This window comes from Musca vetustissima, unplaced genomic scaffold (assembly GCF_032173495.1).
Source record: "Musca vetustissima isolate MV318-11 ecotype Yass unplaced genomic scaffold, APGP_CSIRO_Mvet_v1 utg3106, whole genome shotgun sequence".
In the NCBI taxonomy this organism is placed as follows: Eukaryota; Metazoa; Arthropoda; class Insecta; order Diptera; family Muscidae; genus Musca; species Musca vetustissima.
This window is the reverse complement of record NW_026881873.1, coordinates 22324-36321: the sequence shown is the minus strand read 5'-3', so window position 1 is coordinate 36321 and position 13998 is coordinate 22324. Positions and strand designations below refer to the sequence as shown.

The following is a 13998-nucleotide window of genomic DNA, read 5'->3' as shown; positions in this document are numbered from 1 at the left end:
AATCACGAAATTTGGAATTAGTTTTGGAAATAAGTACTACGAGAATACAGAAGGTAATAAATGATACAAAATTTAGTATAAAGCTAAATTTTTGTTACCGTCAGAATTGGTGTAGTGCTGAAATATAGAGGTAGTTTTAGTTATACGCACTATAAGAGTACTGATTTCAGAATAGGCGATATTTTTGTTTATCATTACATACAAGTATCCGTTACATTTATACCCTTCTTTGTGTATATGTTTGTAACAGGCAAAAAAGAAACGAGATATACACATGGTTCCTTTTGAGAATATGCATAGAATCATTTTCTGAGTCGATTTATGCATGGCCGTCTGTCTGTCCGTCTGTCCATGTTAAAATGTAAACAAAGTACAGGTCGCATTTATGATCCGAATCGAATGAAATTTGGCACAAGTCAATTATTTGGCCCAAGGACGAACCCTATTGAAAAATCGGTTCAGATGTAGATATAGCTACCATATATATTTTCGTCCGATTTAATGTAAATGGTGTAACAAAATCCCTATATATCTTTCGATTTGCACGAAATTTGGCACAACGTACTGACTAAGGTCTAGAATGATGTGTGTTAAGTTTCCTGAAAATCGGTCCAGATTTAGATATAGCTGCAATATATATTTTCGTCTTATTTAATTTAAACGGTGTACCAAAGTCCCTATGTATCTTTCGATTTGCACGAAATTTGGCATAGCGCAATGACTTAGGTTTAGGCCGATGTGTGTCAAGTTTCCTAAAAATCGGTCCGGATTTATATATAGCTCCCATATATATTTTCGTCCGATTTAATGTAAATGGTGTACCAAATCCCTATGTATCTTTCGATTTGCACGAAATTTGGCATAGCGCAATGAATTAAGTCTAGACCGATGTGTGTCAAGTTTCCTAAAAATCGGTCCGGATTTAGATATAGCTCCCATATATATTTTCGTCCGATTTAATGTATATGGTGTACCAAAGTCCCTACATATCTTTCGATGTGCACGAAATTTGGCATAGCGTAATGACTTAAGTCTAGAATGATGAGCGTTAAGTTTCCTGTATATTTTTTCTTCCGATTTTATGTAAATTGTGTACTAAAGAACCAAAGCTTGTCCGATTGCCACACAATTTTGTACAAAGAACTGTAGTTAATACAAGTGAATCTCTGGCAAATGTCATTGAAAGCGGTTCCCATTGTAAGAAGCAACCCTATATCTGACCAAATGAAAAATTTAGTATAGGTTGCAGAATGACATGTTTATGGATCCATTTTCGTGTTAATGGTCCTTCAACGTCTGTAAGAATTCATCTGTTGAATATACCCAAAATGGTTTTTATTTTACTGTGCAATAAAAATCCCTGTGCATTGTAGGAGAATTCCTGCTATTGGTAAAAATCGGTTTCGATTAAGATATGGCTACACTATGTGTGCCCGATTTCACGATATTACACCAAAATGCCTCAAGTTAAATATTATATCTATTTCACTTCTATTATCTTTAGCGTTTACTTAGCGACTGTGTGAGTTCGTAAATCTGTCGGTGCCACTTAATCTTTTGAAAAATTTCTGAGACTATGTTTATTAAGTTGTTTGCGTTATGCTGTGTGCAATTAGTAAAAGTGAGTTGCGTAACCCGTTCCAGCACAAATATAGTACAATTTTTAAAAATTTTATGCCATTTTCACCCATTCAGACCTGATCAAATAGAGTTTGACTTTTGGTGTTTAAATATGAACATGTGATTTTCGATCTAGTCACATTGTTTAATATAATTTTCATAAAAAAATTGCCAGTGTACGTTAGTGGTTTAGTTTAGGTGACCCCATATTGTCGGATCCTTTCACTTTTACTATGCTCCCTTTTACTAATATTAAACGTGAACCAACCTATACTTTTACTTTTCTAAACACGTTTCAACGTGTCGTGCGAAATAACTTTAATTGGAATTCCCTAACATGCATAAATAATTGGGAAATATTATTATTACATAACATGTTTTTTTTCGGTTCCGCTCATGCTAATACTCGCAACATGCACATTATTTGTATTTCATATTTCTTTTACTTTTTTTTTCAGGTTTCTCAACGCCCATTAGACACTTGTCTGTACGTGCTCTACTGCCAAATACCGATCATTATATAACATACGAAGGATCCACCACACATCCCGGCTGTTGGGAAAGCACTGTCTGGATAATAGTAAATAAGCCAATTTATATAACAAAACAAGAGGTATGTATCGACATAGGTAATAAATCAAAAAATGCTAGAAAAAAATATATACTCATACGTAATAAAATAATGTTATATATTTTATAAAAAAAAACTAATTGTTTATATTTTTTGTGTTTTGTTGAGATAATGAAAACCCTATTAATAACCAATTAGTGGTAAATAAGATTAAATTGTAAAAATTAATTTGTGAGGAAATTTTAAATAATAACTAGCTGGTTGGCACACTGACAAACATTTTGGCAACGATCGAAAATATAGCTTGACATTAATTTTTGGTGAAATGAACTTAAGGATTTAATTTTTAACCAGTAAGGAAAGCAGTAACGTCGGACGGGGCGACTATATGATACCCTTCATCACTTTGGGTATATTCAATCCTAACAGACGTCGCAGGACCAGTAAAATGAAATTGGATCCATAAACATGTCATTCTGCAACCGATACTAAATTCTTCATTTGGTCAGATATATAAGCTATATCTAAATCTGAACCGATTTTCAGGAAACTTAGCACACATCATTCTAGACCTAATTCATTACGCTGTGCCAAATTTCGTGCAAACCGAAAGATAATAAAGACTTTGGTACACCATTTAACTTAAATCGGACGAAAATATATATGGGAGCTATATATAAATCTGAACCGATTTTCACGAAACTTAACATACGCCATTCTATACCTAATTCATTACGCTGTGCCAAATTTCGTGCAAACCGAAAGATAATAAAGACTTTGGTACACCATTCACCTTAAATCGGACGAAAATATATATGGGAGCTATATATAAATCTGAACCGATTTTCACGAAACTTAACACACGCCATTCTATACCTAATTCATTACGCTGTGCCAAATTTCTTGTCAATCGAAAGATATATAGGGACTTTGGTGCACCATTTATATAAAATCGGACAAAACTATATATGAAAGCTATATCTAAATCTGAACCGATTTTCACGAAACTTAGCACACATCATTCTAGAGCTAATTCATTACGTTGTGCCAAATTTCGTGCAAATCGAAAGATATATAGGAATTTTGGTGCACCATTTTCATTAAATCGAACGAAAAATATATATGGGAGCTATATCTAAATCTGAACCATTTTTTCCCAATTTCTATTGGGCTCGTCCTTGGGCCAAATAAGTGCCCTATGCCAAATTTCATCCAAATCGGATCATAAATGCGACCTGTATTTTGTTACAAAAATACATGGACGGACGGATGGACAGACGGACATGCGTAAATAGACTCAAAAAGTGATTCTATGCTTATTCTCAAAAGGAAAATATATATGGGAGCTATATCTAAATCTGAACCGATTTTTCCCAATTTCAATTGGGTTCGTCCTTGGGCCAAATAAGTGACCTATGCCAAATCTCATCCAAATCGGTTCATAAATGCGACCTGTACTTTGTTACAAAAATACATGGATGGACGGATGGACAGACGGACATGCGTAAATCGACTCAGAAAGGGATTCTATGCTTATTCTCAAAAGGAACCATGTGTCTATCTCGTTTCCTTTTGCTTGTAACAAACATATGCACAAAGACATAATACCCTGTATCACAGTGTGGTGAAGGGTATAAAAACCAGTCGTCGATCATCATCTGTGAGTTCCGTGTGGGAACAGTAATACCAGACTCAAATTGGATCATAAAAGATACGAAAGATCATAAAAGATAAAGATCAAAAGATACGAATCATAAAATTAAAATCGACGATTCTAATCGAAGAACAAATTTCCAGGAAATATTTATGGTTGCTCCTTTTGGTACATAGGGCTTCCATAAAATATAGTCGTCTTACTCGATTTGTCCTTCGTTATCATTGTTTTTTATACCCTACACAACTATGTTGTCAGGGTATTATAGCTTTGTGTAGGCCCAAGAGTTTGTAACATCGCGAAATATTGGTCGTAGACCCACCTTTAAGTATACCGATCATCATATCTCGACTAGCTGAGTCGATCTAGACATGTGGGTCCGTTCGTCCGTCCGAACATTGGGCCATAATTGTATCGGGCTAAAGAATTTGCGTGCCAGTTTTGATAAAAATCGATCAATATTTAGCGGGTAAAATTGACCCAGACTTTTGTGTGAAAAATGACAACATTTGATTGGCCTGCAGAAGCGTACATATTTACCCCCGAAGGACATAGACCCAGAAGTTGATAGCATATCCAAGAGGAGTGGCCCCTGTGTTGGATACAAATTATAGGTGTGGTACCCGGATGTGGGAGTTACACTTAAATATTTACGTATTCATATATTATTTAGTAACCCATTACCACACTAGAAGGCAAATTTTCCATGAGTAATAATTTTGAGATAAAGTGGACCGAAACACGATCTATAAGCCACAATTGAAAGCCAAACATCACAACACAAGCCACGGTGAACAGAATCTGAACAAGTAATTAGAAGGGCTGTAATATTAGTTATATTTGTTGAACTCTAGTCGGTGATGTGGGCGAAAATATCGCGACATATTGCCCAAACTCAGAATATAGAACCACACAATGATATATTTTCGTGGAAGTTGTGTAAGGTATCATATGATCAGTCCCGTCCGACTATACTGTTTCGCTCACTGGTTTATTTTAGCCAAATAGATGATTGGCCTGCAGAAGTTTTTCCTGTGTGATGCGGCTACCACCTATCGTTTGCAAGAAACAACACAAATTTGAATGATTGTGCAATGGTTGCTATATAGTGTTAAAATTTTCTTCTGGGTGGCGTTATCTTCTGTCATTCCTATGTTTGTGCTATCCTCATGTTACGGGGGTATTTCATAGGTAGGCGGTATAAGCTTCATTGGGCAATTTTTCCTCCTCCCGTGAGATTCGAACCCAAAGTCCATTGATCTTTCGGCTGGAATATTGTTTACTGCACTAGGTAGATAACTTAAATTAATGTTTAGGTAAAATTAGAAAAAAATCCTCCACTGTGTTTCCACTATCCTCCTATTATACAAAGTGAAAGCATTTTCCAATTTATCCAATTTTTAATAAATCTTTCTATACTATTGTTTTTTTCTGCGGTAACTATGAGTGGTCGAAACAGCTAACAAACAAATGCTAATATTGATGGGCTTCACATACAGAGATTTATATGGGTATATGTATGTATGTGTGCGTGCATTTCCTAATTGAATACGATGCAATCCGATTCTGTCAGTTAGTGTTGGTAGGTTGGGTTTGCACTGGTTGTGGTAAATATAATAAATTACTATCAGTGCATATATATATTGAATATAAATATGAAAATAAATAAAAATAACAATTCAATTCCCTTTTCAGTTGATTCAGATACTGCATATAATTTTTGTGCGTACAAAATTTATGAGGTTTTTATTATTGTTTCGTATTGCTGGAGTTGTTTTTTTGGTATTTTTTGCAATGCAGCATTTGTACAATTTATATATGGAAATTAAATAAATTAAAATTGTGCACAGTTAGGAGAGAAATGTGTTATTAGGGTGGTTATGCAATGAAATTTAAAAAAAAATATATAAAAAATAAGAACTTTGGAAAAATTCACATTGCTGAAAGTTTTTTTTTAATTATGGCATAATTACAGAAGGTAGTATCAAAATTAATAATGACAACCCTTTTTAATTTGGAACTCATCTATAATTTTCAAATAGTTTGAAAAAAAAATATAAAATAAAATGTTATACATGTCGAATGGCATATTTAAAAATAAAATAAAAATATATGCTTTCTATAGATAAATATCTAAATTTTGGGTTAACATTGTTCTTAAGATATAACTATAGATGTTACAACTTATATTTATAGATTATAGAGGCTGGGAACTTTATTATTAAACATTTTGTAATTATTGTCACTGAACACGTGTTGTGCGTACATTTCGGGGGATGATTTTTTTAAATTAAATTTTGAAAGCTGAATGTTTCCTAAAGCTAAATTACAAAAAAATTGAAATTAATTATTAATTATGCTACATCAAAAAAATATAAACATAAATAAATACAACCAAACGTATAGAAAACATACACTCAGCCTTATGGCTAAAGAGGAAATATTGGTTTTATCATCGAAATATTGGTTTTAAACCCCATGGTATCATCGATATATTGGTTTTAAACCCCATGTTTCTTTCGACCAAATCCGTTTCGGCAATTTGGAGTCAATTTACAAATGTCCGTCTGCCTGGCTGGTGGACACGATAACCCTTGAAGAGAGTAACAGATTTCATCCAAACTTAAATCATGTTCGAATATGGGGAATATCGGTATATTCCTTCTAGTACCAGCATTTTGCTGAAAATAATATCATACGAATGGACCATACTATTTAAACCAAACATTGAAAAAACTAATATTTTTTTCCAATCCTTTTCACTGTTGGAAAGTGGGGTTTCCATCTAGTACCACCCCCACAAAAGGGTCAGATTTTTTATAAATCGAATATTAAGGGGACCCCCCCATTCTCGGTATCTAAATTTTTTTTTGATTGATTTCGAAACTACATTAATTCGAGAATGTCCTTACAAAATTTCAAGTGAAAATCTTAATAACTCTTGAAGATATAGCCGATTTATTGTGTCAGCATCAAGTGACGGCTAAAGGGCTTCTCAAACTTTAAACACGTTTTTCTCTTTTTCGAATGGCGTGCATGATAACTCAAAAACTAATAACCCAATCGATTCCAAATTTTTACACGTTTATCTGTGAGTGTATAGCTATCGTATGAACTAGGATAAAGCCAATCGGTGAAGATCTTCCTTATTTTTAACTTGGTTTTTGGTAAAAAATCGGCGATTTTCCAAAAATATTTTTTCAAAGGTCCACCATTTTGTTACTTTTAGAGCGATGTCAATAATCCTAGTTCATACGAGAGCCAGACATGTACTCTTTCTAACACCGTTGGAATTTTCGGATTCCGATGCTCCAGTGAGGAGTTATCATGCCCGCCATCAAAAATAAGGACTTTTCTTTAATTACAAAAAACAACAACAAAACAATAACAAAAATTTTTTGTAAATTATTTTTCTTCTGTTTTAAATCTTCAATTATATATGTGCAAAGTTACAAACCTTAACAAGCATTGGTATTGATTTACCAGCCCATTGAAAATCTTTTTCTTTAATTACAAAAAACAACAACAAAACAATAACAAAAATTTTTTGTAAATTATTTTTCTTCTGTTTTAAATCTTCAATTATATATGTGCAAAGTTACAAACCTTAACAAGCATTGGTATTGATTTACCAGCCCATTGAAAATCTTGAAAAAATAAAATCGAGAATGGGGGGGGTTCCCTTAAGGTAAATGAGGCACCAAAGTCCCTATATGTCTTTTGATTTACACGAAATTTCGCATAGGGTACTGAATTAGGTCCAGAATGATGTGTTCTAAGTTTCGTAAAAATCGGTTCAGATTTAGATATAGCTCCCATATATATTTTCGTCCGATTTTATGTAAATGGTGCTCCAAATTTGGAAGCACTGACAAACACCTGTCATCAGCGCCATCTATTGAATGGGTGGATTCAAACATCGATTATTTAAAATTTAAACCTCATCTCTATTTAAATAAAATTGGTGTCATATGAAGTATAAAATTTCATATTTTCTTGTAAAATAATTTATTTATTTTTTGTTTAAATTTTGAATATGAAGTATAGTGTTAAAATTTTCTATAACTCCGTCAAAGATATTTCTGTTATAAGAATTGTTTGCTGGTCATAGCAAAGAAGAATTTTTGCTCCTTCATATTACACCACTTTTGATGAAATTCAAAAGTTATGACCTTGAAAAGTTGGACTGAAAAACGGATTTGAATAATGTGAACATGCCCACCAATAGATGGCGGTGATGGTTGGTTTATAAAAATTACGTATTGCTGTTATGTAAATGAATAAATAAAATTTCAAATTTCTTGTAAAATAAATAAAATTTCAAAATTAGTTGAATATTAATATGATATTGGAGTTTCAAAGTTGGCCTTGAATTCAATTGCAAAAAAAAAAAAAATAAAATATATACAGTGAGTGTAATAAGTATTTTGCCTCAATAAAAATTTGAAAAAATTCCAATATATACGCCTAAAGCCATCAAACTAAAGATGTAAAATGAATTATGAATGATGGAGTACGTTTGTGGACATATTTAGATCGTATTTCTACAAGAATCACAGCGAAAGATCTATTGGTCTCGAAGATATCGGCCTAAATATATGACAACCCAAAAATGTTTATCACAAAAAAGTATTTTGCTTTTTATTATTATTTTAGAAAAAATGTTTACATAGAACTCGTTTGGTCTTTTTATAGTTACCATTGCGGGTAACGACATACTATAAGTGATTTGGCAACGATTCCAATAAACCACGGCATTTTCGCGAGTATTTTCTCTCACATTTACATTCAATACATTCTCCAGCAATATTTCATTTAATATTTGGTATTTTCTCGCCCTAATCTTAAGATGAGAGTATTAAACATAGTCATTGCGGCTTCAAAACATCCCAAATATGTTTAGAATAATAAAAAAGAGGTTTTGTAAAATATAACGCGAGGACAGAACCTTAAAAACTATTAAAACCAAAATCCAACAAACAATTTTTTTAAAAAAATTCGCGAAACCCAATTTTTCTGACTTCGAAATTTGTATGGTCCAGTAATATAGATCTAGGAACCAGATTCAGATTCAAATATATGAACAGTTCTAAAGCAATAGTAATAAAATGCAATACATGAAGTTGGGAGAAAACATCATTATTCGTCAAATCCTACTCTCTTTTGAAAAACTGTGGTTGCTGGTGGCGAATACGCATTCTATATTTTATCTCCGATTAACACCATCAGTTGGGAATAAAATGCAGTAGGGAATAAACGGGTCGATCTATTTATTTTCGAAATAAGATGTATTTCTATTGCCAGAAAACCGTCCATATCATTGAATCTGACCTCCTTATTGGTATTTTCATGGTATATTTTGGTTCCCAGATCAGTAATAATGAACCATAAAGTTTTCGAAGATAGAAAAAATGGGTTTCGCGATATTTTTTTAAATAATTTGTTTGTCGGATTTTGGTTTTAATAGTTTTTAAGGTTCTGTCCTCGCGTTATACTTTGCAAAACCTCTTTTTTATTATTCTAAACATATTTGGGATGTTTTGAAGCGGCAATGACTATGTTTAATACTCTCATCTTAAGATTAGGGCGAAAAATTTTCAAATATTAAATGAAATATTGCTGGAGAATGTATTGAATGTAAATGTGAGAGAAAATACTCGCGAAAAATGCCGTGGTTTATTGGAATCGTTGCCAAATCACTTATAGTGTGTCGTTACCCGCAATGGTAACTATAAAAAGACCAAACGAGTTCTATGTAACAATGTTTTCTAAAATAATAATAAAAAGCAAAATACTTTTTTGTGATAAACATTTTTGGGTTGTTATATATTTATAGATAGATCTTTAATAGATCTTTCGCTGTGATTCTTGTAGAAATACGATCTAAATATGTCCACAAACGTACTCCATCATTCATAATTCATTTTACATCTTTAGTTTGATGGCTTTAGGCGTATATATTGGAATTTTTTCAAATTTTTATTGAGGCAAAATACTTATTACACTCACTGTAAGAAATATAACATTGTGTGAGAGGTACAAAACTACAAAAACATCGGCTGCAGCATGACAACAAAATGAGGATGATGAAGAAGAGGAGGAAATGATTGCTTTTTCAGGAAAATGTGGTCTTGTCACAAAAAAATCACAACATAGAAAAGTAACAGAAGGAGTGGACCGATGATTTATATTTCAATCATGTGGTTAGTCCCTTCGAGAGTTATCGAGCATACCTGACAGATAGACGGACGGACATTGGTAAATCGACTCCAAATTGTATGCAACGGATTAAGTCGAAAGAGACAGTGTGTAGCCTAAGGATTAGGGTATAAAAATCATTTAAAATCGAATTATAATTTTCCTCAGCGAATATAGTGCATATCTATATCGGTGCCTCTTGATTCTTAATTACTTCAAAAAACACACACTCACTCGTGCAGCAATTACAACAATTATCATGTAACAATTTAATTTTGATACAAATATTAACCACTTAATTTTATAACTGTAGCCTTATTATAATTTAATATTAAATGCGGTCTGTTACGAAATGTTATCCCTGCATGTCCTGTGTAATCACAGTGGTGATACTGGCGGTGACGACGTGGTGTGAAAATGTGGTTACAATTAAAATTGAAAACTCTTGTTAACCATAAATGCCTGAATAAACGAATAAATGGCGGTTGTTATTATTTGTGTAGTTTTATCTGTTGCTGTGGTTCACACACCCTCATTGTTGTTGCTGTTGTTAGTTTTGCTATTGTTATGATTAAAAATTGTTATATCAATTGTTGTTGTTCGCTCGTATTTATTATTACTATTTGAAATGTAATTCAATATGATTACGTGTTAAGTATGGATAATTTGTTATATTTTTAATTGTTACTCCACTTGAGCGTGTTTTTATTGTCTGTAATGACCACCAGCTATGAAATGTCAGTTAAATATGATTTATGGGTAAATTATGTTTCACATTTTTTTGTTCACAACACCAGCGAAAAAGAGTTATAGCGGAATTTTGTATTATAGTAAAATTCACATAAATTATTGAAAATATTGTACATTTAACAATTTTATTATTGTTATTAAAATTTATGGGCAGCCAAGTCAATAAAATGTTGAATTGATTTATATGTTGTTCACATATATAAATTTTTTGCTGTCTTTGTATTCTTGCAGTTATACCAGCTGAGACGCCTTATGCAGGGCTCAGAAACAACACCGAAAGCTCCTTTAGGCAATAATGCACGTCCAGTGCAAAATTTACACCATAGAACTGTAAGGACTAATATAGACTTTAAGAGGAATAAGGTAAGTACACTTTATCACATTGAATTCAAAAAATTGTCTGAAATATTTCCCTCATTAGCTTAGGCATGGGGTATCATAGATTTTAGATTTATCGTAGATTTTTTAAAGAATATTTTTTCAAGGCCTATATAAGGCGTGGATTTTTTAAAGAATATTTTTGCATGGCCTAATATAAGGCGTGGATTTTTTAAAGAATATTTTTGCAAGGACCAATACAAGGCGTGGGTTTTTTAAAGAATATTTTTTCAAGGCCTATATAAGGCGTGGATTCTTTAAAGAATATTTTTTCAAGGCCTATACAGAAGGCGTGGATTTTTTAAAGAAGATTTTTTCAAGGCCTGTATAAGGCGTGGATTTTTTAAAGAATATTTTTTCAAGGCCTATATAAGGCGTGGATTTTTTAAAGAATATTTTTTCAAGGCCTATATAAGGCGTGGATTTTTTCAAGGCCTATATAAGGCGTGGATTTTTTAACAAATATTTTTTCAAGGCCTATATAAGGCGTGGATTTTTTAACAAATATTTTTTCAAGGCCTATATAAGGCATGGATTTTTTAACAAATATTTTTGCAAAGACCAACACAACGCCTGGATATTTTAAAGAATAGTTTTTCAAGGACCAACACAACGCGTGGATATTTTAAAGAATAGTTTTTCAAGGCCTATACAAGGCGTGGATTTTTTAACGAATATATAAGGCGTGGATTTTTTAACGAATATATAAGGCGTGGATTTTTTTAAGAATATTTTTAAGGCCTATATAAAGCGTGGATTTTTTGAAAGTATTTTTTAATCCGAAAAAGAGTGTGAATTTTGTAAAGAATATTTTTAATGTCACAAATTTCGAACCAAACAAATTCTCAGAATTTTGAATGTTTATCATGAGCACTAACCAATTTAACAGACACACATACATACAGACGGACATTTGTAAATCGACACCAAATTGTCTAAAAAGGACTCGGAACATGGGGGCCAAAGCCCAATATTTTATCGAGGCACGTTTTTGTCCTATCAAAGTGTATATAGCCTATTTAGCCATGCGGTTAAGGGTATAAAAATTTATTTTAAAATTGAGAGAAGCAAATTATGTTATTGCATCAATAACTCACTTACCTTCCCTAATTAAGCTCAAGAAATATATATCACACATCTATATATCCTGTCTCCCCTTTAAATTGTCATCTCAAAATATGTTTCCCTCATTTAATGTTTCCTTTTACTTCGTTTTTTCTTTTTTCAGAATCAAAATGCCTGTCCTACAATGTATAAGGATATGTACTATAGAGCGAATCGATGGTCACCTGATACAGGTCTGCTGGTTCGTTGACCCATTCTGTACAATAATAATAATAATAATAATAATAATGAAAATAATGACTATGACATCGACATGGTCAGTTACAGTAGAAATAACAGCAGAAACAACAAAAATCATAGCCGCCAAAAGAACAACAACAATTATGGACGTAGAAAAAATATGAAATTAAAATTGGCAACAATTACAACGACAACAAAAACATCGGCTGCAGGAAGACAACACAATGAGGATGATGACGATGAGGAGGGGGAGGAAATGATTGCTGGTTCAGGAAAAGGTAGTCTTGTCACATCGGCAACAACAACAACAATCACAACAAATGGTGCTAAAAGAAAGTCAACAGCAATTGGTAATTTCTCATCATATCCTTCATTTACATTTTGGACAACAGCAACATCATCGTCGTCATCGGAACGCTTGTCTGTGCTTCCCTCCATCTCCTTGTTGTCATCATCTTCGTCCTCATCATCTTCAGCAGCAGCAGCAGCGACATCATCATTGTCACCTTCAATATTGCAGCCAGCATCACTGATGACATCCATCATGTCAACAACACCGGATGTTGAATTTAAATTTAATTTACCATTATATTTTCCGCTCGACACAAACACCGACATCAGCAGCAGCAATAGCAACAACAACAATATCGTTAATAATTACAATAATAATGTCGATAATGAAGCCAATGCTAATAATTTCCATCATATTAATAATGGCGACCATCATGATGATGACGAAGGGGGTGATGATGACGACGATGGCTCTGATGATTCAGATGCTGATGGCTTTAATAATGACGTCAATGTTGATGATGTTGGCATTGGCGGTGATGGTGGTCAAGACCACCACATTGGTGTTGATGGTGGTGATAGTGTTTATAATGATTTTAAATTTAATAACAATTACAATGATTATACAACCATAGACTCAGGTCTTTTATTTAAGTATTGAATAACAAAAACAAAACAAATGGTATAAAATTAATATAATTATAGGGCTACAGTGGAACCAGGGTTATAAAGGACTTACTTTTTACCTAGACCATTTTAAATGATTATTTTCTAGGGTTTCTGAAGAAAATGTCTCCAGTAATTATTCTAGAGCAAAGAACAAAAAGTGGAAACAAGTGAAAGAAATATTTTATTTTTTGAGATAAATGTTTGGATCCCTTTTCCATAATAACGAGGAAGCTAAGCTGTTAATATAAAACGAGGACTACTATATATATATATATATATATATATGAATTTCAGGCCTAATACTGAAAAATGTTTGCTGCGCTCAAACAAACAAATTTTCGATGCACCTCTTCCACTCCATGTGAGACACCTGAACTTAGGTTTTGAACTCGTAAGCATCACATTCTGCATCTTTACAATAAACAGAAGTCATTGGTTGCCCAGTCAGGGCTGTACGAGTGATTGCTCATCAATTCCACTTATTGGTCGGTTAAAAAGTAGCTGGTTTAAGCAGATGAAGAGATTTCGGATAATCCTGATTTGTCTTCTCTTCTTCGTTTTC

The 13998-nt window shown here is 32.8% G+C and overlaps 2 protein-coding genes across 2 annotated transcripts; both read left to right on the top strand.

Annotated features, from left to right (window-relative positions):
* Window positions 1–2078: 2078 nt before the first annotated feature.
* LOC133327900 (carbonic anhydrase-related protein 10-like) lies at window positions 2079–12503 on the top strand (the record flags this gene model as incomplete). The annotated part of the gene is made up of 3 exons (XM_061536436.1): window positions 2079–2233; window positions 11025–11156; window positions 12400–12503. Coding segments are annotated over 3 exons (374 nt in total), but the record flags the coding sequence as incomplete, so codon positions are not given.
* Window positions 12504–12549: 46 nt separating this feature from the next.
* Window positions 12550–13408, top strand: LOC133327901 (protein Tube-like; the record flags this gene model as incomplete). The annotated part of the gene is made up of 4 exons (XM_061536437.1): window positions 12550–12562; window positions 12689–12826; window positions 12869–13108; window positions 13160–13408. Coding segments are annotated over exons 1-4 (640 nt in total), but the record flags the coding sequence as incomplete, so codon positions are not given.
* Between the last annotated feature and the right edge of the window lie 590 nt (window positions 13409–13998).